This window comes from Bombina bombina, chromosome 11 (genome assembly GCF_027579735.1).
Source record: "Bombina bombina isolate aBomBom1 chromosome 11, aBomBom1.pri, whole genome shotgun sequence".
NCBI classification, from domain to species: domain Eukaryota; kingdom Metazoa; phylum Chordata; class Amphibia; order Anura; family Bombinatoridae; genus Bombina; species Bombina bombina.
The window spans coordinates 85,170,499-85,193,155 of record NC_069509.1 but is presented as its reverse complement, the minus strand read 5'-3'; the positions used below and the strand labels follow the sequence as shown (position 1 = coordinate 85,193,155).

The 22,657-nt window shown below is 41.0% G+C and overlaps 1 protein-coding gene across 1 annotated transcript in view; it reads right to left on the bottom strand.

Moving 5' to 3' along the window:
• Window positions 1-22,657, bottom strand: part of LOC128642128 (regulator of G-protein signaling 11-like) — an 801,065-nt gene that overhangs the window by 359,990 nt on the left and 418,418 nt on the right. The window contains exon 5 of the mRNA XM_053694807.1: window positions 7,270-7,321. Within this exon, the coding sequence (XP_053550782.1) occupies window positions 7,270-7,321 (52 nt within the window). The remainder of the gene's footprint in view (window positions 1-7,269; window positions 7,322-22,657) is intronic.

The following is a 22,657-nucleotide window of genomic DNA, read 5'->3' as shown; positions in this document are numbered from 1 at the left end:
ATAACAGTATTGCCATCGGAAACAGGGAGCTCGACAATGAAGTCCATGGAAAGATGTGTCCAAGGACGTTCACCAATAGCAATAGGTTGAAGAAGACCCACAGGAAGACGTCGAGGAGTCTTATTCTGTGCACAAACTGAGCAGGATGCAACATACGCAGCAACATCAGAACGAAGACCTGGCCACCAGAATTGTCAAATGACAGACCAAATCATTTGGTTCTTGCCTGGGTGACCTGCGGCTTTAGGATAGTGGTAAGTGTGCAAAAGTTTAGTTCGAATATTCTCAGGAACAAAACACTTACCACTAGGTTTCTCAGGAGGTGCATTGGTTTGAGCAGCCAGGATCTCCTTCCCCAAGGGAGAAGTCAAATTAGTACGTATGGTAGCCAAAATATGGTCAGGAGGTCAGAGGCGAACATTGTCGAGAGAGGGCATGAGCCCTAACATTCTTACTACCAGGCAGGTAGGAGACCACATAATTAAACCGAGACAAAAATAAGCGCCCATCTGGCCTGTCGGGCGACAAATGTTTTGCTTCCGATAGATAAGTTAAATTCTTGTGGTCAGTAAGAATGAGTACTGGCACGCTAGTGCCCTCAAGAAGATGCCTCCATTCCTTGAGTGCCAAAATTATGGCCAGTAATTCCCTGTCGCCAATTTCATAATTGCACTCCGCTGGAGACAATTTCTTAGAGAAGAAACCAGACGGATGCAAGGAACCGTCAGGCATAGGATGTTGAGACAAGAGGGCACCTACTCCAGTCTCAGACGCATAGACCTCAAGAACGAAAGGCAGGACAGGGTTAAGATGAGCCAGAACTGGAGAGGCAGCAAAGGCAGTCTTAAGACTATCAAAGGCCTTAATGGCAGTAGGTGACCAATGGAGTGGATCCTTCTCTTTACGGGTCATATCTGTGATAGGTTTGACCAAGGAAGAAAAGTTTTTAATAAACTTTCTATAGTAATTGGCGAACCCCAAAAAACGTTGAATAGACCGAAGACCAACTGGGCGAGGCCACTGCAGAACTGCAGATAACTTCTCAGGGTCCATGGAGAACCATACAACAGAGATAACATAACCTAGGAAGGTAACTTGAGTCTGATGGAACTCACATTTCTTGAGTTTACAAAACAGACCGTTCTCACGTAGTCTCTGAAGATCCCGTGTAACATCAGAAGGATGAGCCTCAAGTGTGGGTTATTGTATGAGGATGTTGTCTAAGTACACCACAACACTCTATTGCAACATATTTCGTAGGACATCATTAATAAATTCCTGGAAAAAAAAGGAGCATTACTTAGGCCAAAGGGCATTACAAGATACTCATAATGCCCGCTCCTGGTGTTAAATGCTGTTTTCCATTCGTGGCCCTCCTTGATCCTAACAAGATTGTACGCTCCTCTCAAATCAAGTTTAGTAAAGACTGTAGCTCCCTTGAGGCAGTCAAAGAGTTCCGTAATGAGCGGAATAGGGTAAGCATTCTTAATGGTAAGACGATTAAGACCCCTATAATCGATGCATGGTCTTAACTCACCACCCTTTTTCTTCACAAAGAAGGAGCCAGCCCCTGCAGGAGAGCAGGCTTTGCGGATGATCCCCCGCAACAGAGCATCGGCAACATACTCCTCCATAGCACAATTCTCTGCAACAGACAGAGGGTACACCCGGCCCCGAGGAGGAATGTCTCCGGGTTGTAGGTCTATGACACAATCGTAAGACCGGTGAGGAGGCAACGTACCGGCACGCACCTTGTCACAAACGTCTAGGAACTCTCGGTACTCCTCTGGCAATTAAGATACCGAAGAGGTGCACAAGACTTTAACTGGTTTCTGAAAACAAGTGGAAATACATTGCGGGGACCACAACAAAATTTCAGACCTGCGCCAGTCGAGACTGGGATTGTGCTTTTGGAGCCAGAGATAACCCAGCACAATCGGAAAATACAGAGAGTTTATCACCTGGAACTGGAGGGTTTTAAAATTGAGAGCCCCAACAGCGATGCATAACGGAGCAGTTTCGTGAGTAACAAGTGCGGGCTGAAGGGGCCTGCCATCAATGGCCTCAATAGCAAGTGGAATGGACTGAAGCAAAACAGGAATGGAGTGCTTTGATACAAAAGCACTGTCAATGAAATAGCCCACAGCACCGGAGTCAACAAGAGCCTGGGTGACTATGGAGGAGTCCACCCAGGAAAGGACAACCATGACCAAAGGTTTCTCCTTTAGAGGTTCCGGGGACGAGGATAAAACCACCCAAGGTCTGCCCCCGACAGGACCTTAGGTGTGAGCATTTCCTGGTCGTGTAGGACAAGACTTCAAAAGGTGGTCCTGTAACCCACAATAGAGGCAGAGCCCCTCCCTCCTCCTAAAGGCCCTCTCCACCACGGAGAAACAATTGAATCCCAACTGCATCGGCTCAGCAGTTCCTGGTGACTCGGGACCAGGAGGCATGGGAGGAGAGGGAGGCACGGGTGGGAACGAACACGTAGGAGACAACGGAAAAGGAAGCTTCCACAAGTGCTCCTTGAAAGAGGGCCTCTCTCTGAGTCTGATGTCAATTAGGATGAAAAAAGACACCAATGCCTCGAGATCCTCTGGTAAATCTCTGGCAGCAACTTCGTCTTTAATCACATCAAAAAGAGCCCATGAAAGAAGGCAGCAACAAGGGCTTCATTGTTCCAACCTACCTCTGCGGCAAGCGTACGGAACTCAATAGCATACTGAGCAACAGATCTTGTACCTTGCTGAATGGACATGAATCATTTAATAGCAGAGGAGGAGCGAGCCGGAACATCAAATACCCTTCGAAATGAGGGCACAAATTCAGGGTAATTTGAAATCACTGGTTTATTTGTCTCCCACAAGGGATTAGCCCAGGCAAGAGCTGTGTCAGAGAGTAATGAGATAAGAAATCCCACCTTAGCTCTGTCAGAGGGAAACGCCTGAGGTAAAATCTCAAAGTAAATGCCCACCTGGTTCAAAAAAACCTCTGCACTGATTAGGATCGCCTCCATATCACTGAGGTAGAAGTGCAGAACCGGACATGCTCCTGGTAGGACTAGGTGCAGCAGCGTAAACAGGAGCAGCCATAACTTGTGGGACACTTTGGTCCAAATGTGCAGTGCAAGTCAGCAGGGTTTGCAGGGCTAGTGCAAATTGATCCAAGCGGTGATCCTGTTCATCCATCCTGGAAATTATGGCAGGTAAAGGTGGATTATTAGCACCATCAGGATTCATGGCCCTTGCGTAATGTCAGGATGCCAGGAATCAGACTGAGATGAGAAGTGCAAAAATAATCACATCTTTATTAATAGCAAAAAATAATAAAAAGTCCACAAGTCAAATAACAAGCCAGGAATCAAAACCACAGCTGGTAGTCAGACGAGCCGAGTCAGGAGCCAAATTGAATAGTCAGACGAGCCGAGTCAGGAGCCAAAGCATGTAGTCAGACGAGCCGGAATCAGGAACAAGGAGAACAGCAGAGTCAGGAACAAACCAGGGATCAGGAACCAGGAGGGACGTCAGACAGCCAGGTAATACACAGGAGCTCTCACAAACAGGTCTGAGACAACGCAAGGGCAAAGCATACTGAACAGAGGCCCTTTAAATAATAAGTGATGACATCACAATTCTGAGACTGCCTCCTGTCTCACACGGATGATGTACACCAGTCTGGCCATAAAAGGAAGTGCAGGAAATATGCAGCATCACACATTATGCACCAGAGTCAGCAAGAGAGGTGAGTAAAATGGCTGCCAGCAGCACATGGCAAACAAAGCAGGTAGAAAACCCTGACACACCTGTACCATTAGGAAAAAGGGACGTCCTGATGACTCTGCATAGCCCACAATATAACTGAATGTCTTGTGCCACTTTACCACTGTCATTGGCCAGCTGAAAGTCTCCTCATAATAAATGATGTGTGCAGTCATCAGCACCTCTATAGCTTGTATTTCCTCTACGCGTTTTGTCTGCATACTCAGTAGAAGTTTTCAAGAGTAAGCTTAAACAGACATAATACTCATATGCTAAATAACTTGAAACTGATGCAGTATAACTGTAAAAAAGCTGACAGGAAAATATCACCTGAGCATCTCTATGTAAAAAAGGAAGATATTTTACCTCACAATTTCCTCAGCTCACTAGAGTAAGTGCTGTGTAAAAAGTTATACTTTAGCTGCTGTCCATTTGCAGGTAAAAAAAACCCATAAATTATGCTTACCAGATAATTTCCTTTCCATCTGTATGAGGAGAGTCTACGGCTTCATTCCTTACTTGTGAGAATACAGAACCTGGCCACCAGGAGGAGGCAAAGACACCCCAGCCAAAGGCTTAAAGACCTCCCCCACTCCCCTCATCCCCCAGTGATTCTGCAGAGGGAACAAGGAACAGTAGGAGAAATATCAGGCTATAAAAGGTGCCAGAAGAACAAAAAGAAATTTAGGTCCGCCCAATGGAGAAAACGTGCAGGGGGCCATGGACTCTCCTCATACAGATGGAAAGGAAATGATCTGGTATGCATAATTTGTTTTCCATCTTAATATGAGGAGAGTCCACAACTTCATTCCTTACTTGTGGGAAGCATTTATACAAGCTCTAGAGGACACTAAATGAAAACGGGAGGGTAAAAGAGAGGCGGACCCTAATCCGAGGACCCCACTGCCTGCAAAACCTTTCTCCCAAAAGCTGCTTCAGCCAAAGCAAAAACGTAAAATTTGTCAAACTAGTATGTAAGGAGGACCAGGTAGCCACCCTACAAATCTGCTCCATAGAGGCCTCATTCTTGAAGGCCCATAAAGAAGCCACAGCTCTAGTTGAATGAGCCATAATCCTCTGAGGAAGTGGAAGAAGCCTTCTGCCCTCTTCACTTCCCAGAATAGACAACAAACAATGCCGAAGACTGTCTAAAAGCCCAAATCACATACAAATTATGAACTAATCATTCCTTCGAGGAAGAAGAATTAGGAGACAAGGAAGGAACCACAATTTCCTTATTGATGTTGTGATCAGACACAATCTTAGGGAGAAAACCCAACCCAGTGCGAACAACAGCCTTATCAGCATGAAAAACTAGGTAAGGAGGCTCACATTGCAAGGCCGCCATCTCAGAGACTCTGTGTGCCAAAGCAATAGCCAGTAGAAAATGAACCTTCCAAGACAGTAAGTTAATGTCAACCGAATGCATGGGCTCAAACAGAACACCCTCTGCAAAACCTTAAGAACCAAATTTAAACTCCAAGAAGCAGCGGAATGTCTAAACAAAGGCCTGATTCTAGACAGAGCCTAAACAAAAGACTGAATGTTCCCACATCTGCCAGAGCCTCGTCTCACACATGTCGCAGCATAAAACATAATAAAGCAAATCATGTATAAATACCCCCTGTTCAATAATCCCCTTCTGGAGATATTAACCCTTGATTTTATACAGATAGAGGAGTCACACTGTGACCCTGTCTTCTTACGTTATCATATGAAATAAAATTAAACAATCTTACCGGAATCATCGCCGACAGCCTCTCAAGTTTGACAGTCTTGTAGCATCGCACCTGACATGGATTTGAGTGATAGATGCAGGCAATGAAACTCGTCAACACTGATTGCTTAGGAGCTCTTAATACAAGTCTGGATGGTTTTACAGAAAGTCTCTCCCTGCATCTCCAGACCCTAACCTTCGTCAATGCTCTCACTGAGAGGCTGACAAGACTACTTAAAACTCCAGTCCCATAGCGAAGAGTACTACCCTCCATAAGAGACTACTCCGAATCTTCCGACACTTCTCAGCCAGCCATCCTGTGATGAAAAGACAAAGAATAACTGGGGGGTGAGGGGAGTGGGGGAGGTATTTAAGCCTTTGGCTGGGGTGTCTTGGTGGCAGGGTTCTGTATTCCCACAAGTAAGGAATGAAGCCGTGGACTCTCATCATATTAAGATGGAAAAAAGGGAAGAAATGAACAGCAGCCAATCAGCATCAGCAGTGCTGAGGTCATGAACTCATCTACTGTGATCTCATGAGATTTGACTGAATTCTCATATTTCATAGTAAACTTCCTTAAACTGCATGAGCTTACTCCCTTGCCTGTCCCGGGTCAGATATACTGATTTGCTGCTTAAAGTCCTTTACAATGGGGTGTAAATACTTAGGACATTTTGGGGTAAAATATCTTGTTTACATAGAGATGTTCAGGTGATACTTTCTAGTCAGTTTTTTACAGCTATGCTGCAGCACTTTCAAGTGTTTCAACATTTGGGTATCATGGCCCTTTAACTGATTGTCTTGTGCCGCTGTACCACTGTCATTGGCCAGTTGAAAGTCTCCTTGTGCTGAATGATGTGTGCAGTACCTCCGTAACTTGTATTGCCTCTACACGTTTCATCTGCACACTACTCAGACTTTTTCAAGAGTAAACTTAACTGACTGGATCGTACCACTGTACCAGTGTTATTGGCCAGATGAAAGCTTCCACTTGAAGAATGGTGTGTGCAGTCCTCAACACCTCCGTAGCTTGTATTGCCTGCACGTGTTTTATCTGCACACTACGCAGACTTTTTTAGGAGTAAGCTTACTCTGGAAAAAGTCTGCACCGTGTGCAGACAAAAACCATAGAGGCAATACATCCTACAGAGTTATATTGTAGACTGTGCAAAGTCATCAAGACGAGATGTCTCCCAATGGTAGAGATGGTATGTGCATACAGATTTGTTAATTTCAAGTAAGTGTAATTACTACCTTGAATCATAGATGTGCTTGTGTTGTGTTTGTGCTTGATAAGATTACAAAATGGAGCATCATACAACAGGTCCTTGGGCTGCTCCAAATAGGACTAGGAAGAGCATTATTCTGTGAAAAAATAAACTTATTCATCTGCTAACGTGGAATAATTAAATATATATCCTTTCATCAAAGTACTTTATATAAGAATATTTTTAACAAAGGGTCATATAAGATGGATGATACATTTTATACATTAACATAATCTGTGTGCAATGGTTGTAAAATTTGTTTAAAAATAGATTTAAAATAACTAAAAAACATGCACAATTAAAGAATAGAATTCTATTAATACAAACAAAACTAAAAAAAAATCCATATTATATAAACCCAACAAAAGAACAGTAGGAAGAACGTTAGTCAAAGGAAAATGTCAATTTCTAGGGAAACAATTCTTGTTCACAGGCATCAAGCTGTTGTATTAAGCTCTTGATAATCCTGTAACAGAATAATTTTATAGACTATTTTTAGTTTGAACAAGTAAAATCAGCGTTTTACCATAGTCCAGCTCTGATGCCGGCCATTTATTTGTGGTCCAAAAATACGGTGTCTGCAAAGAAAAATATGGTTTAATGCTTAAATGCAGAAATAAAATCGTTAGCATAAACAGAATTATTCATATTTAAAATATCTATAATTCATTTTATAAACAAATGTTATTGGAAAAGTAAGACAGTCTGAAGTATCAAAACTGTAAAGAAAAAAATCTATTATGCATATGACAAAAATGGCTATAGCACAGGAAGTGCATGTTTGTGCATAACAAATCCCCAGCTGCTTATTTGTTAAAGGGACACTAAACCCACATGTTTTCTTTCATGATTCAGATAGAGCATGCAATTTTAAGCAACTTTCTAATTTACTCCAATTATCAATTTTTCTTTGTTCTCATGCTATCTTTATTTGCAAAAGTAGGAATGTAATCTTAAGAGCTGGCCCATTTTTGGTTCAGCACCTGGGTAGTGCTTGCTGATTTGTGGCTAAATGTAGCAAACCAATCAGCAAGCACTACCCAGGCGCTGAACCAAAAAGGGGCCGGCTGCTATGCTTACATTCCTGCCTTTTAAAATAAAGATAGCAAGAGAACAAAGAAAATTGATAATAGGAGTAAATTAGAAAGTTGATTAAAATTGCATGCTCTCTCTGAATTATAAAATAAAATATTTGGGTTTAGTGTCCCTATAAGATAGACAACTCTTTAATATGTCTATTGGCGAATAGCATCAACCCTCCACAAGTATATAAATAAAAATTAGTTTTAAAAAGCACAGGAATATCTGTTGTTCAAAATTCAAAAGCTCAATAGTTTTAGAGGAAAAACAATAATTTAAAGAAGTATACATAATTTTGTATATGCAACAGACAAAAACTATCAGCATTTTAAAATAAATACAGAATGTAACCCCTTAAGGACATATGTTTTTTTCACTTTCTATGTTTAAGTGACAAAGGCAATTTTAGAAATTTTAGGTTGAGCACCTGGGTAGCTTTTGCTGATTGGCGGCTAAATGTAGTCACTAATCACCAAGCGTTATCCAGGGTGCTGAACCAAAATGGGCCGATACTAAAGCTTTCATTCTTGCTTTTTCAAATAAAGATACCAAGAGAATAAAGACAATTGATAATAGGAGTAAATTAGAAAGTTGTTTAAAATCGCATGCTCTATCTGAATCATAAAATAAAAAAAAATTGGGTTTAGTATCCATTTAAGTGCACCATTACATGTTATATATGTTTTGCGTTTTTTAATAGGCAGAGCTTTTTTTGTCATACCCTATAGGGGTACATAAAATAATAAATAATAATTTACTACTGAAAAATTAGGGAAATTAAAAAGAAAATTTGCAGTTTTCTTGATAATAATTTCTACAAAAATAGCGTAGCCAAAGAAAAATACCTCAAAATAGATTTGTTATTTTGTCCTCATTTTAGGAAAACCCCATATGTTTAGGTTTCCAAGATATTTATAGCAAATATAGGCCAAATATTACAAGGATGGGATTATTGCTTGATTTTGCTATGCTTGGCCTGTAAGTATATTAGTGGTCACCCAATACAAAACCATTTCACAAAAGTATAAATTTGGAGGAACTAGGTACCCCAGGGTATTTACCAAGAAGCATTTAAACATTTTTTATTTAACTCTTTTATCTCCAAGAGCTGAAAATAAAATTTAGGGATAAAAAACACTATCTAAATGATAAAAACCCACTTTATTAAAATGAATTTATAAAAATAAAAAATGTATGCTTACCTCATAAATTAATTTATTTCATAAGGGTGCATGAAATTGTTATATGTGGGGGTTATATGTAGTCCAAAGCTTTAATCCCTCCCACTATCCCAGAATCCCTCAAGCATACATATGGCCAAGTTATCAAGGAAACCAGAAAAGCTGGAAAGGTCAAAGTAAAGCAAATTAAGTGCATACAAGTCCTGCTGCCAACTGTATACAATAACAAATAGGAGGCTCATGAATTCTCAACCATCATGAAAAAAGTGAATTTATCAGGTAAGCATACAAGATCATTACCTGTGGGCTATTATAACAAAGTAGTGAAGTCCACAAGACCATCATGAAATTGGGGGGGGGGATAAACATGTAAGGCAGGTATGTAACTTATCAGGCAGAGTGGATCCATTGCTACCAAAAATTGCCTTTGAAGGTAGAAGAACAAGAACAGGCTTGTGGACTTTCGCCATCATGAAAGAATTTCGTTAATCAGGTAAGCATATATTTTGTCGTCTGTCATAAGAGGGTAAGAGTCCACAAGATAATTAGGATCATGTACATGTAGTATCTTGCACTCAAGCTGTGAACTCTACCAGACAAAATCAAACGGGGGGGGCGCTATACTAATCAGGAACAGCACCCTGCAGAACCTTCCTGTCAAAAATTGCCTTTGAAGGCAAACATGTTAAAAGTAAGAATACTGAATAGCTTGGCTTAAAATCTTATTAGGTCAAAAAAGGTCTCATTATGGAAGCCCTAAAAAGAAAAAACTAGTCTAGTGGAAAGAAAAGTAATAAGGTTAAAGGGGAACTTTCCCACAACCAAGCATAATAATAATAAGGCTTTACTCCATACAGCCAGGAACTAAGCTTGCAAAGTGAGTAAAATGTACAAACAAGGCCTAAGAAGTCTGAAAAACTTACAAACATCATAAGAGTTTGAGAGGCACTACAACCTCAACTGTAGTGATGGAACTCAAGAAATAAACCTGCAAGACAAGGCAGAAGCTTAAAAACCATCCTAGCCATGGACAAATCTAACAAAAAGAGAATAACACATGGAGGCCCATTTATCAAGCTCCAAACTGAGCTTGAGGGCCCGTGTTTCTGGCGAGTCTTCAGACTCGCCAGAAAGACAAGTTATGGAGCAGCGGTCTAAAGACCGCTGCTCCACAACCCTGTCCGCCTGCTCTGATGAGGCGGATAGGAATCGCCACAATTCAACCCGATCAAGTACGATCGGGTTGATTGACACCTCCCTGCTGGCGGCCTATTGGCCACGAGTCTGCAGGGGGGGCGTTGCACCAGCAGCACACAAGAGCTGCTGGGGCAATGCTGAATACGGAGAGTGTATTGCTCTCCGCATTCAGCGATGTCTGTCGGACCTGATCCGCACTGTCGGATCAGGTCCGACAGACATTTGATAATTCGGCCTCTTATACTACTACTTTATACTTATTGGATTAAACAAAAATACCCAGATTGAGTAGCAAAATTGACCCTTATAGTTCCACAATAAATAAATATTCAAGAGGTATAAGAGTATACACATTAACCAAGGAATAGAACAAGGAAAGCATGGAGCGCAAAGGGAAAAAAATAAAAACCATCATGGTGCAGTATATCAAAATAAAACAGATAAATTTATTGTATAAACAAAAAAACAAACTCACAAGTGTGACCTCAACCAATGTGTGGTATGTATTGAGCATTGGTACAAGTAACTCCTACTCTGTACTGGAGCGCACGGGCTGCCACTAGAAATTTTGGGGCCCCTGACTTAACCATTGATCAGGCCCCCCCTCCTTTGACATGTGCAATTTTTGACCAAATGACTAAAACGTATATGCACTTTATTCTTAAGTGTCTATTTAAACTTGGAAATGTTGTAAAGGTAGTAACATACACACACAGACACACTCATACACTGAAACACACACACTCACACATAAGGATTCACATATAGACACTCTAGCAGATACGCAAATAAACACACTCAGACACAGACACCCAAACAGACACTCAGCACTTGTTTACATTGACCTGACAAGTAATGAGGTAAACTACAGTTTTGTAAAAAAAGGAGATTTAGAAAACAAAATATGGAGTTCTGATTATCTTTTTGTAAAGGAAGATGCCAACTAAATGATGACAACAGGATGCAGTGGCTGAAAGGAAGGGCCCTGAACTGCCTAAACAATAATTTAAAGGTTAAATGGTGGATTGGTGACTTCCAGTAAGGTCTCGTTAGTCTCAAAGTCAATAGAAAGATGTGAATAATCAGTAATAAGGTCAACATGTCCTAAAAAGGAACAGACCGTCGACACACACAAACTCAAACTTGCACATACACCAAAGGAAACACTGACAGAGACAGCCTCAGAAAACAGACAAAGACATACACACACACACACACACACACAGAGACACCCACAGAAAACACACAAAGACATACACACACAGAGAGACAACCACATAAACACAGAAAGACATACATACACACACCCTCACTGAGACATCCACAGAAAACACACAAAGACATACAACACACCCTCACAGAGAGACCAGAAAAAAAAATACATACACACTCATAGAGACACAAACCAAAACACAAAGACATAAACAAAGACACCTACAGAAACACTCACAGGAGGAAACATTTATGCACATTGCATCCCCTAAATCAACAGTGTGTGACATGCATGATAAAAAAATTGCAGAAATTAAGAGATCACTTTTTAAAGAATCATACTTGTAAATGTGCAAACAAAAATAATTCTGTAAATTCAAAATTGTACATTAATGATCTGGGTAGATGGCTAGATAAAGAAAAGTACTTTTAAAAGGTTGACATATGTTTGCTTGTTTTTTCCCCATTTTCCCCAACCAAGAGCACCACTTCAAATATAGTGTACAAATGTTCCCATCTGTCAGCTGTACTTATGGATTTTGAAAATGCTGTACTCTATATGGTCTTGGTGGAACCATAAGATGTGGTACTCAAACCATTAGATCTGGTTAAATGCAGGATTTAGACTTGTTGGTATGTATTTCAAAATTAGCTGTAGTGTAAACTGAACAGTTTTAAGTTAACATGTCTCATTTCAAACACTGAGCAATCTTAGTCTGAGAGTATAACATTTTATGCAGATGTAAAAATCTTAGATAAAATGCCTCCTTGCATCTGGAAAGTCCTTGCATAAAGGGGCAGTAAACAGGAATGTAATATATATATATATATATATATATATATATATATATATATATATATATATATATAAATACATTTTAAAAAAATGCATATCTGCCAAAAGGGCACCTACCATTTTGTGTATTGAGGAGGAAACATTTCTGTATGGTTTTAAATATAGAATTTCTAAAGCATTGTCAAATAATCATAAATACACTGCTGCTGTTTTTATGGACCCCTGGCCCCACCATACAACTACTACCACACTGAAGTTACAATCCGAAATTGCACAAAGAAATATAAAATATTTGCTAAGTAAGTCCTACCTCCTCTGCAAATGAAAGTGATCTGCCGTCTGACTCAGGCACACACTGTACCAACAAAGTGCCAAGTCTGTCTCACACTGTGCACAGTGGTTTAGTGCACACTCAGAAATCCTCTCAAATGCTAATACTTTACTCCTTGTAATAACATTTCCCATGCTCAATTAGCACTCTGCTGTAGTACCCACTGGTGACTGCCTTATGGGGCCCCCCTGGCCCATTGGGCCCCTGACAGGAGTCACCCCTGTCACCCCCTGATGGCGGCCTTGAGCGCACCTTATATCCCCAGACCTGCCTGTCTGCAGAAGCAACTGTCCGATGACACATAGAGAGATATATGGGCGAGATCTATTACCCCAGAGCAGGTCCCTCATCTAGAATGGCAAACCCATGTTGCCGGCAACGGTTTCTCACAGACCGGAAAAGGTTTAGCGTCGTAGTAAGTGTATATGGGAGTGGCCTTATGCGTTTCACGGGACTCCTCCCACTTCATCAGAGGCTATGAGGAGGAGTAGGAGTAACTTGTACCTTCGCTCAATACATACCTCACATTGTTTGAGGTCGCACTTGTGAGTTTGTTTTTTTGTGTATACAATAAATTTATCTGTTTAATTTTGATATACTGCATCATGATGGTTTTTCTTTTTTTCCCTTTGCGCTCCATGCTTTTTTTGTTCTAGTCCTAAGTGCACATCATTCACCGATATCACACCAGTGATTTAAAAGGGAGCTGCATATTAAGGAGAAACATTTTGGCTGTCTTTGGACATTGTGACACGTTGTTCACAGAAAGACTCTACCTGCAGAAAAGTAGGAACATTACATAAAGTTTGGAATGTAATTTATTTGTTTTTACATGTATTATGATTCTGTTGTATTTATTATTATTATTTTCATGCATGTGATTTTTCATGATTATTTCTAATATCCTGCAGTACTTTGCGCTTTTTCAGTTGTTTGATGAGTTGTTGATACACATTAACCAACTGTGAAATAAAGTTGGTAGAACACCCCTTGTTGTGTGATTTAATCACTAAACTCAATTTTGCTATAATAGGGTTTAGTGATTAAATCACACAACAAGGTCTGTTCTACCAACTTTATTTCACAGTTGGTTAATGTGTATACTCGTATACCTCTTGCGTATTTATTTATTGTGGAACTATAAGGGTCAATTTTGCTACTCAATCTGGGTATTTTTGTTAAATCCAATAAGCAGGGAGGGGTCAATCAACCCGATCGTACTCGATCAGGTTGAATTCCGGCGATGTCTGTCCGCCTGCTCAGAGCAGGCTCGCCAGAAACACGGGCCCCATAGTATCAATGCATCAAGTGACATACGATTTGATATATACATGCAACACTGTTGCGTTTGTTTACTATCCTTGTTTGTATCAAATAGCATACTTCAATATATCATGGAATATATGATTCATTACCTATAAATGTCACTTCAGTCAGACAATAAGTTCAAACAGGTACTGACTATAGGTTACCCAGAGGTAATATAATTAACCACACAACTCAAGCTAATTTACCTAAGTTTGTCCTTACCTATCAGCAGACCATATACATCTTTCACTCCACATGTATACCTACTATACTATTCAAGGTTCCTAAGTGTGTTTTGTTTTTTTGTTTTTTAATTAAATCTTTGATCCACTGAAGAGACCAGAGTCTTTAATGAACAAGTGGGGACACACTGATCAATCTCATGAAGAATCAAGTAACAGCTGATGGAAAATTAAGGAAACATTTTGCTTCTACATACATCAGAGAAAGAACATTGAACATGTTAAGGTTATAATAGTACTCGTCATATACAGTGGGGCAAAAAAGTATTTAGTCAGCCACCAATTGTGCAAGTTCTCCCACTTAAGAAGATGAGAGAGGCCTGTAATTTTCATCATAGGTATACCTCAACTATGAGAGACAAAATGTGGAAACAAATACAGACAATCACATTGTCTGATTTGGAAAGAATTTATTTGTATATTATGGTGGAAAATAAGTATTTGGTCACCTACAAACAAGCAAGATTTCTTGCTCTCACAGACCTGTATCTTCTTCTTTATGATGCTCCAAGAACGGTGAGCAAACATCCCAGAACCACACGGGGGGACCTAGTGAATGACCTGCAGAGAGCTGGGACCAACGTAACAAAGGCTACCATCAGTAACACTCTACGCCGCCAGGGACTCAGATCCTGCAGTGCCAGACGTGTCACCCTGCTTAAGCCAGTACATGTCCAGGCCCATCTGAAGTATGCTAGAGAGCATTTGGATGATCCAGAAGCAGATTGGGAGAATGTCATATGGTCAGATGAAACCAAAGTAGAACTGTTTGGTAGAAACACAACTCGTCATGTTTGGAGGAGAGAGAATGCTGAGTTGCAGCCAAAGAACACCATACCTACTGTGAAGCATGGGGGTGGCAACATCATGCTTTGGGGCTGTTTCTCTGCAAAGGGAACAGAACGACTGATCCGTGTACATGAAAGAATGAATGGGGCCATGTATCGTGAGATTTTGAGTGCAAACCTCCTTCCATCAGCAAGGGCATTGAAGATGAAACGTGGCTGGGTCTTTCAGCATGACAATGATCCCAAACACACCGCCCGGGCAACGAAGGATTGGCTTTGTAAGAAGCATTTCAAGGTCCTGGAGTGGCCTAGCCAGTCTCCAGATCTCAACCCCATAGAAAACCTTTGGTGGGAGTTGAAAGTCTGTGTTGCCCAGCGACAGCCCCAAAACATTACTGCTCTAGAGGAGATCTGCATGCAGGAATGGGCCAACATACCAGCAACAGTGTGTGACAACCTTGTGAAGACTTACAGAAAACGTTTGACCTCTGTCATTGCCAACAAAGGATATATAACAAAGTATTGAGATGAACTTTTGATATTGACCAAATACTTATTTTCCACCATAATATGCAAATAAATTCTTTCCGAATCAGACAATGTGATTGTCTGGATTTGTTTCCACATTTTGTCTCTCATAGTTGAGGTATACCTATGATGAAAATTACAGGCCTCTCTCATCTTCTTAAGTGGGAGAAATTGCACAATTGGTGGCTGACTAAATACTTTTTTGCCCCACTGTAGCTTGTAACTATTTGAAGACATAGAGTATAAACATAACAATATGTACTAGGTTAGGGCCCGAAGAGCTTACAAACGGACCACAAATGGGAAATATGAAAAAAAAAAGGGGGTGGGGAAGGAGGACTATTATAAACTTGGGGAGGAGGTAGATGCCCACCGTCTGAGAAATCTTCATAAATGTGAGGGCTATGCATCTGTATTATGTGTAACTTGTTTTTTTTCCATTAGTTTGCAGACTACATCTCTGAAACTCGTCCCATGGGCACCAGATTGAGCAATAGAGATTGTAGCGCCCCTCTACTCTCTATTATTCCATTTTATTTATGTAAGAATGTCTAGTACTAGTGGCAGAGTTAAAGGGGAGTCTTTGGCCCATTGCCTAGCTATGGCTAGTGTAGCGGCTAGGAGAATGATGACACATAAAGTCCTGGCAGGTTTCTGTAATCTTTGCAGTCCTAGGTGGAAGAGTGCAATGTCACCAGTCAAATGCTGTACTAAGAGTAAACAGCGACGTTTCGGGATTAATTTCCCTTAATCATGCATGATTAAGGGTAATTAATCCCGAAACGTCGCTGTTTTTTTAAGTCCTGAAATAAAGATTTTGCTATTTGGAGTGCTGTGGACATTACCTTCTTTGCCATTGCGTGGCAAGAGTGAGAGAGCCCACTTTGGGGAATCCCCAAGATAAAAGTAACAAGGTCAGTCTAAGATACTCAAATTGTAAATCTCTAGGGAAGTCATTAATTGGAAAGTTGTCAGGCAGTAGCATAAGGGCATCACCCCTGTAGAGGTCAGAAACCTGTTCCTAAGTGTGTTTTTATTATATTTCCTATTTTTTTTTTAACTTAATAAACGTTAAGTTTTAACTCTCTTTTTGCCCTTAAGTTTAATCTTCATGTAAGCTGTTTATCATGTAAGCTGTTTATTTCATATCAGCTAATTTAGCTGCCAATCAGTGTATTATCCAGAGTGCTATATGTGTATTCTTTTCCAGATAAAGGTTCTTTCCTTTCTTGTACCTGTGCAGTTTCAAAAAATACACACAGCACCTACACCCCCTATAAACAAAAAACAACTTATCTTATATTTAGGGGTTATTGAAGGGTTTTAAATATAAAACAGTAGTGCCATAGGCCCCTTTTTCCTTTCTAAATAAGTGTATATATGTCTGTAAATACATATATACACATACAAATACATTTATACATACATTTAGAAATACAAGCATATGTATTTATATACATACATATATTTATACATGGTAATGAAAGAGAAAAATCAAAGTACTTCTGCGCAGCTACAAACAATTTGTATACAACTTAAGTCCAATATAATAGAGGAATCAGTAATTGTCAGTTGAGATGAGTCTTTATGGACAAAATATATATATGAATGGTATATATTTTGAATTAATATGCAGTAAATCCCAGGCAAAAAGGAATGTATAGTTGTCTTCTTACCGGAAGGTACCTCAAACATATGAGGTAATGTGTAGTCATATGATATAGGTGGGGGTCTGTGGTCCGCCGCTGTCTGTGTTTGTTCTTTCCGTGCAGCCTTGTGTATGGTAGTCCTGGTTAAGGAACTTCCTGAGTCTGGTGCTTCGATAGATCTTGGCAATATGGTAGTTGTCTTGTCCCAGGGTCTTTCCCAGTTGTCTTGGTAAGTAGAATCCTGGGAATCCAGTTAGTAGTTTTCAGGGCTGAGAGATACTTGGCAGCTCTGATGAATTTATCGGTTCTGACACACTTGATGTTTCAGTTGCAGCAGGTGACAGTAATTTTTGAAGGCACTAGATAGTGCAAACAGGCAGGCTGACACTTGCAGTAGTCAGCTAACTGGATACTGATCCTGTATCAAGGTAGAGACCAGTTCTCAGATCACAGGTAAGATCACAGGGAAGTTTGAATCCAAGTATCAAACAACAGTCTGAAGATATGGTGCAGGCAAACCAATTGTGATGTAATGGTTTGTATAGTTATTTGTGCAGATAGAGCAAATTCAATCTGAATAATCAGACAGAAAGACTCCTCCGTATATAAATATTAAAAGACAAGTTTAATGTTGCTGTAACGCATTTCTTGACCACACAACACGGTGGTTTCATCAGGCATAAAAATAAGCCTCTTATTCCTTTTTGCCTGGGATTTACTGCATATTAATTCAAAATATATACCATTCATATATATATTTTGTCCATAAAGACTCATCTCAACTGACAATTACTGATTCCTCTATTATATTGGACTTAACTTGTATACAAATTGTTTGTAGCTGCGCAGAAGTACTTTGATTTTTCTCTTTCATTACCATTCATTACAGTGTCAGGGGTACACTTATTATCTCCACTTCTTGCTGCACTCCCATACACACTATCATTTTATTGTAGTTGTGGCAATTACCAACACTACTACCAATACTGGTAATTTATCACACTTATTGCACCTTAGGTGCTGGGCTACCTATACCAGTGTTCCTTCTAGAGCGCTGGTGATTTTTTCTTGCTTTACATATATTTATACATGTGTTCCTATTGGTCCTTATGTAAAAGTACTTTTGGCCTGTTTTTTTTTCTTCTAACACCTGACATCTCATATCTTTGAGCCCTTATAAATTTTTATTGCAATTTTTTAAATCATTTTTATTAGTGTTATTATGAGTATAGCTGTACTTTTAAATGTATTTTGATGTGTTTTGTGACTTACGTAACAATTAAAGGGATACTAAACAAAGAAAAATTGATAATAGGAGTAAATTAGAAAGTTGCTTAAAATTGCACGGTCTATCTGAGTATCCCTTTAACCAGAGCCCTGAAGTCGTAGTAATCATTCTAGAGTAAATTGCAATTGTGCTCATGTATTCGCATTTACTTTCAACATGTAATACGGGTGGTATTTAACTTGCACGCAAACATCCTCTAAAACCCGGTGTTGCACGCAAATGAAAGCTTTTGTGCACTGGCAGTACTCTCTTGCTCCACCTGCCTGCCATGGCTTGCCCTGGACTTTTGATTTTGGATTAAATTTAGAAAATGTTCTGCCTGCCTGATATCCAGATCTTTTCTCAGCCAAAGAGCCATGTCCAGATCCTGTCTCTTAGAAAAGGGCATAGAAAATAAGTTTGTGTAGAGATACTCAGAATACTCATTTGTCTATTGTCCCCTCACCCAAAATAGGCATTTTATCAGGGGCCCCACATCCAGACTATGCAGGCTGTATGCCCAGAATAGGCATTTGCTTAGGATTCTTTTACCTTGAATAGGCGTTTGCCTAGGAGCCTCATACCTGATATAGGCATCTGCCCAGGGACCTCACTTCTGAAACAGGCATTTGCTCTGGGGCCTTGCACACCTCACATCCTGAAAAATGCTCTTGCCTACAAGCCTAACACCTGGAACAGGTTCAACATGCCTTAGAGCTCTGCACACAGAATAGACATTTGCCTATTGGGCTGTATCAAGAATCTGTTTTTCTATGGTTTCTGCAACTGGAAAAGGCATTGTCCCAGGGTTCCCATAAACAAAAACATAATTTATGCTTACCTGATAAATTTATTTCTCTTGTAGTGTATCCAGTCCATGGATCATCCATTACTTGTGGGATATTCTCCTTCCCAACAGGAAGTTGCAAGAGGATCACCCACAGCAGAGCTGCTATATAGCTCCTCCCCTAACTGTCATATCCAGTCATTCGACCGAAAACAAACAGAGAAAGGAGAAACCATAGGGTGCAGTGGTGACTGTAGTTTAATTAAAATTTAGACCTGCCTTAAAAAGACAGGGCGGGCCGTGGACTGGATACACTACAAGAGAAATAAATTTATCAGGTAAGCATAAATTATGTTTTCTCTTGTTAAGTGTATCCAGTCCATGGATCATCCATTACTTGTGGGATACCAATACCAAAGCTAAAGTACACGGATGATGGGAGGGACAAGGCAGGATTAAGCGGAAGGAACCACTGCCCGAAGAACCTTTCTCCCAAAAACAGCCTCCGAAGAAGCAAAAGTATCAAATTTGTAAAATTTTGAAAAAGTGTGAAGCGAAGACCAAGTCGCAGCCTTGCAAATCTGTTCAACAGAGGCCTCATTTTTGAAGGCCCATGTGGAAGCTACAGCTCTAGTAGAATGAGCTGTAATCCTTTCAGGGAGCTGCTGTCCAGCAGTCTCATAGGCTAGGCGTATTACGCTCTGAAGCCAAAAGGACAGAGAGGTTGCCGAAGCTTTTTGACCTCTCCTCTGTCCAGAGTAAACGACAAACAGGGAAGATGTTTGATGAAAATCCTTAGTAGCTTGTAAGTAAAACTTCAAGGCACGGACTACATCCAGATTATGTAAAAGACGTTCCTTCTTTGAAGAAGGATTAGGACACAATGATGGAACAACAATCTCTTGATTGATATTCTTGTTAGAAACCACCTTAGGTAAAAACCCTGGTTTGGTACGCAGAACTACCTTATCTGCATGAAAAATCAGATAAGGAGAATCACATTGTAAGGCAGATAGCTCAGAGACTCTCCGAGCCGAGGAAATAGCCATCAAAAACAGAACTTTCCAAGATAAAAGTTTAATATCAATGGAATGAAGGGGTTCAAACGGAACTCCTTGAAGAACTTTAAGAACCAAGTTTAAGCTCCACGGAGGAGCAACAGGTTTAAACACAGGCTTAATTCTAACCAAAGCCTGGCAAAATGCCTGAACGTCTGGAACCTTTGCCAGACGCTTGTGCAAAAGAATAGACAGAGCAGAAATCTGTCCCTTTAAGGAACTAGCTGATAATCCTTTGTCCAAGCCCTCTTGGAGAAAAGACAATATTCTAGGAATCCTAACCTTACTCCATGAGTAATTCTTGGATTCACACCAATAAGGATATTTACTCCATATCTTGTGGTAGATTTTCCTGGTAACAGGCTTTCGTGCCTGTATTAAGGTATCAATGACTCAGAGAAGCCACGCTTTGATAGAATCAAGCGTTCAATCTCCTTGCAGTCAGTCTCAGAGAAATTAGATTTGGATGATTGAAAGGACCTTGTATCAGAAGGTCCTGTCTTAGAGGCAGAGTCCATGGTGGAAAGGATGACATGTCAACTAGGTCTGCATACCAAGTCCTGCGTGGCCATGCAGGTGCTATGCTCTCTCCTGTTTGATTTTGGCAATCAGTCGAGGGAGCAGAGGAAACGGTGGAAACACATAAGCCAGGTTGAAGAACCAAGGCGCTGCTAGAGCATCTATCAGCGTCGCTTCTGGGTCCCTGGACCTGGATCCGTAACAAGGAAGCTTGGCGTTCTGGCGAGACGCCATGAGATCCAACTATGTTTTGCCCCAACGATGAATCAATTGAGCAAACACCTCCGGATGGAGTTCCCACTCCCCCGGATGGAAAGTCTGACGACTTAGAAAATCCGCCTCCCAGTTCTCCACGCCTGGGATATGGATCGCTGACAGGTGGCAAGAGTGGGACTCTGCCCAGCGAATTATTTTTTAGACTTCTAACATCGCTAGGGAACTCCTGGTTCCCCCTTGATGGTTGATGTAAGCCACAGTCGTGATGTTGTCCGACTGAAATCTGATGAACCTCAGTGTTGCTAACTGAGGCCAAGCCAGAAGAGCATTGAATATCGCTCTTAACTCCAGAATATTTATTGGAAGGAGTTTCTCCTCCTGAGTCCACGATCCCTGTGCCTTCAGGGAGTTCCAGACTGCACCCCAACCTAGAAGGCTGGCATCTGTTGTTACAATTGTCCAATCTGGCCTGCGAAAGGTCATACCCTTGGACAGGTGGACCCGAGACAACCACCAGAGAAGAGAATCTCTGGTCTCTTGATCCAGATTTAGCAGAGGGGACAAATCTGTGTAATCCCCATTCCACTGACTCAGCATGCATAATTGCAGCGGTCTGAGATGTAGGCGCGCAAATGGCACTATGTCCATTGCCGCTACCATTAAGCCGATTACCTCCATACACTGAGCCACCGAAGGGCGCGGAATGGAGTGAACAACACGGCAAGCATTTAGAAGTTTTGATAACCTGGACTCCGTCAGGTAAATTTTCATTTCTACAGAATCTATAAGAGTCCCTAAGAAGGAGACTCTTGTGAGTGGGGATAGAGAACTCTTTTCCTTGTTCACTTTCCACCCGTGCAACCTCAGAAATGCCAGAACTATCTCTGTATGAGACTTGGCAACTTGAAAGTTTGACGCCTGTATCAGGATGTCGTCTAGATACGGAGCTACCGCTATGCCTCGCGGTCTTAGAACCGCCAGAAGTGAGCCCAGAACCTTTGTAAAGATTCTCTGGGCTGTAGCCAACCCGAAGGGAAGAGCTACAAATTGGTAATTCCTGTCTAGAAAGGCAAACCTTAGAAACCGATGATGGTCTTTGTGAATCGTTATGTGAAGGTAGGCATCCTTTAGGTCCACTGTGGTCATGTACTGACCCTCTTGGATCATGGGTAGGATGGTCCGAATAGTTTCCATTTTGAAAGATGGAACTCTGAGGAATTTGTTTAAGATCTTTAGATGCAAAATTGGTCTGAAGGTTCCCTCTTTTTTGGGAACCACAAACAGATTTGAATAAAAACCCTGTCCTTGTTCCGTCCGCGGAACTGGATGGATCACTCCCATAATTAGGAGGTCTTGCACACAGCGTAGGAATGCCTCTTTCTTTATCTGATTTGCAGATAGCCTTGAAAGATGAAATCTCCCTTGTGGAGGGGAAGCTTTGAAGTCCAGAAGATATCCCTGAGATATGATCTTGAACATCTCTTGCCCATGCCTGGGCAAAGAGAGAAAGTCTGCCCCCTACCAGATCCGTCGCCGGATAGGGGGCCGTTCCTTCATGCTGTCTTAGAGGCAGCAGCAAGCTTTCTGGCCTGCTTGCCTTTGTGCCAGGTTTCCAGGCCTGCTTAGATTGAGCAAAAGTTCCCTCTTGCTTTGAAGCGGAGGAAGTTGATGCTGCACCTGCCTTGAAATTTCGAAAGGCACGAAAATTAGACTGTTTGGCCTTTGCTTTGGCCCTGTCCTGAGGAAGGGTATGAC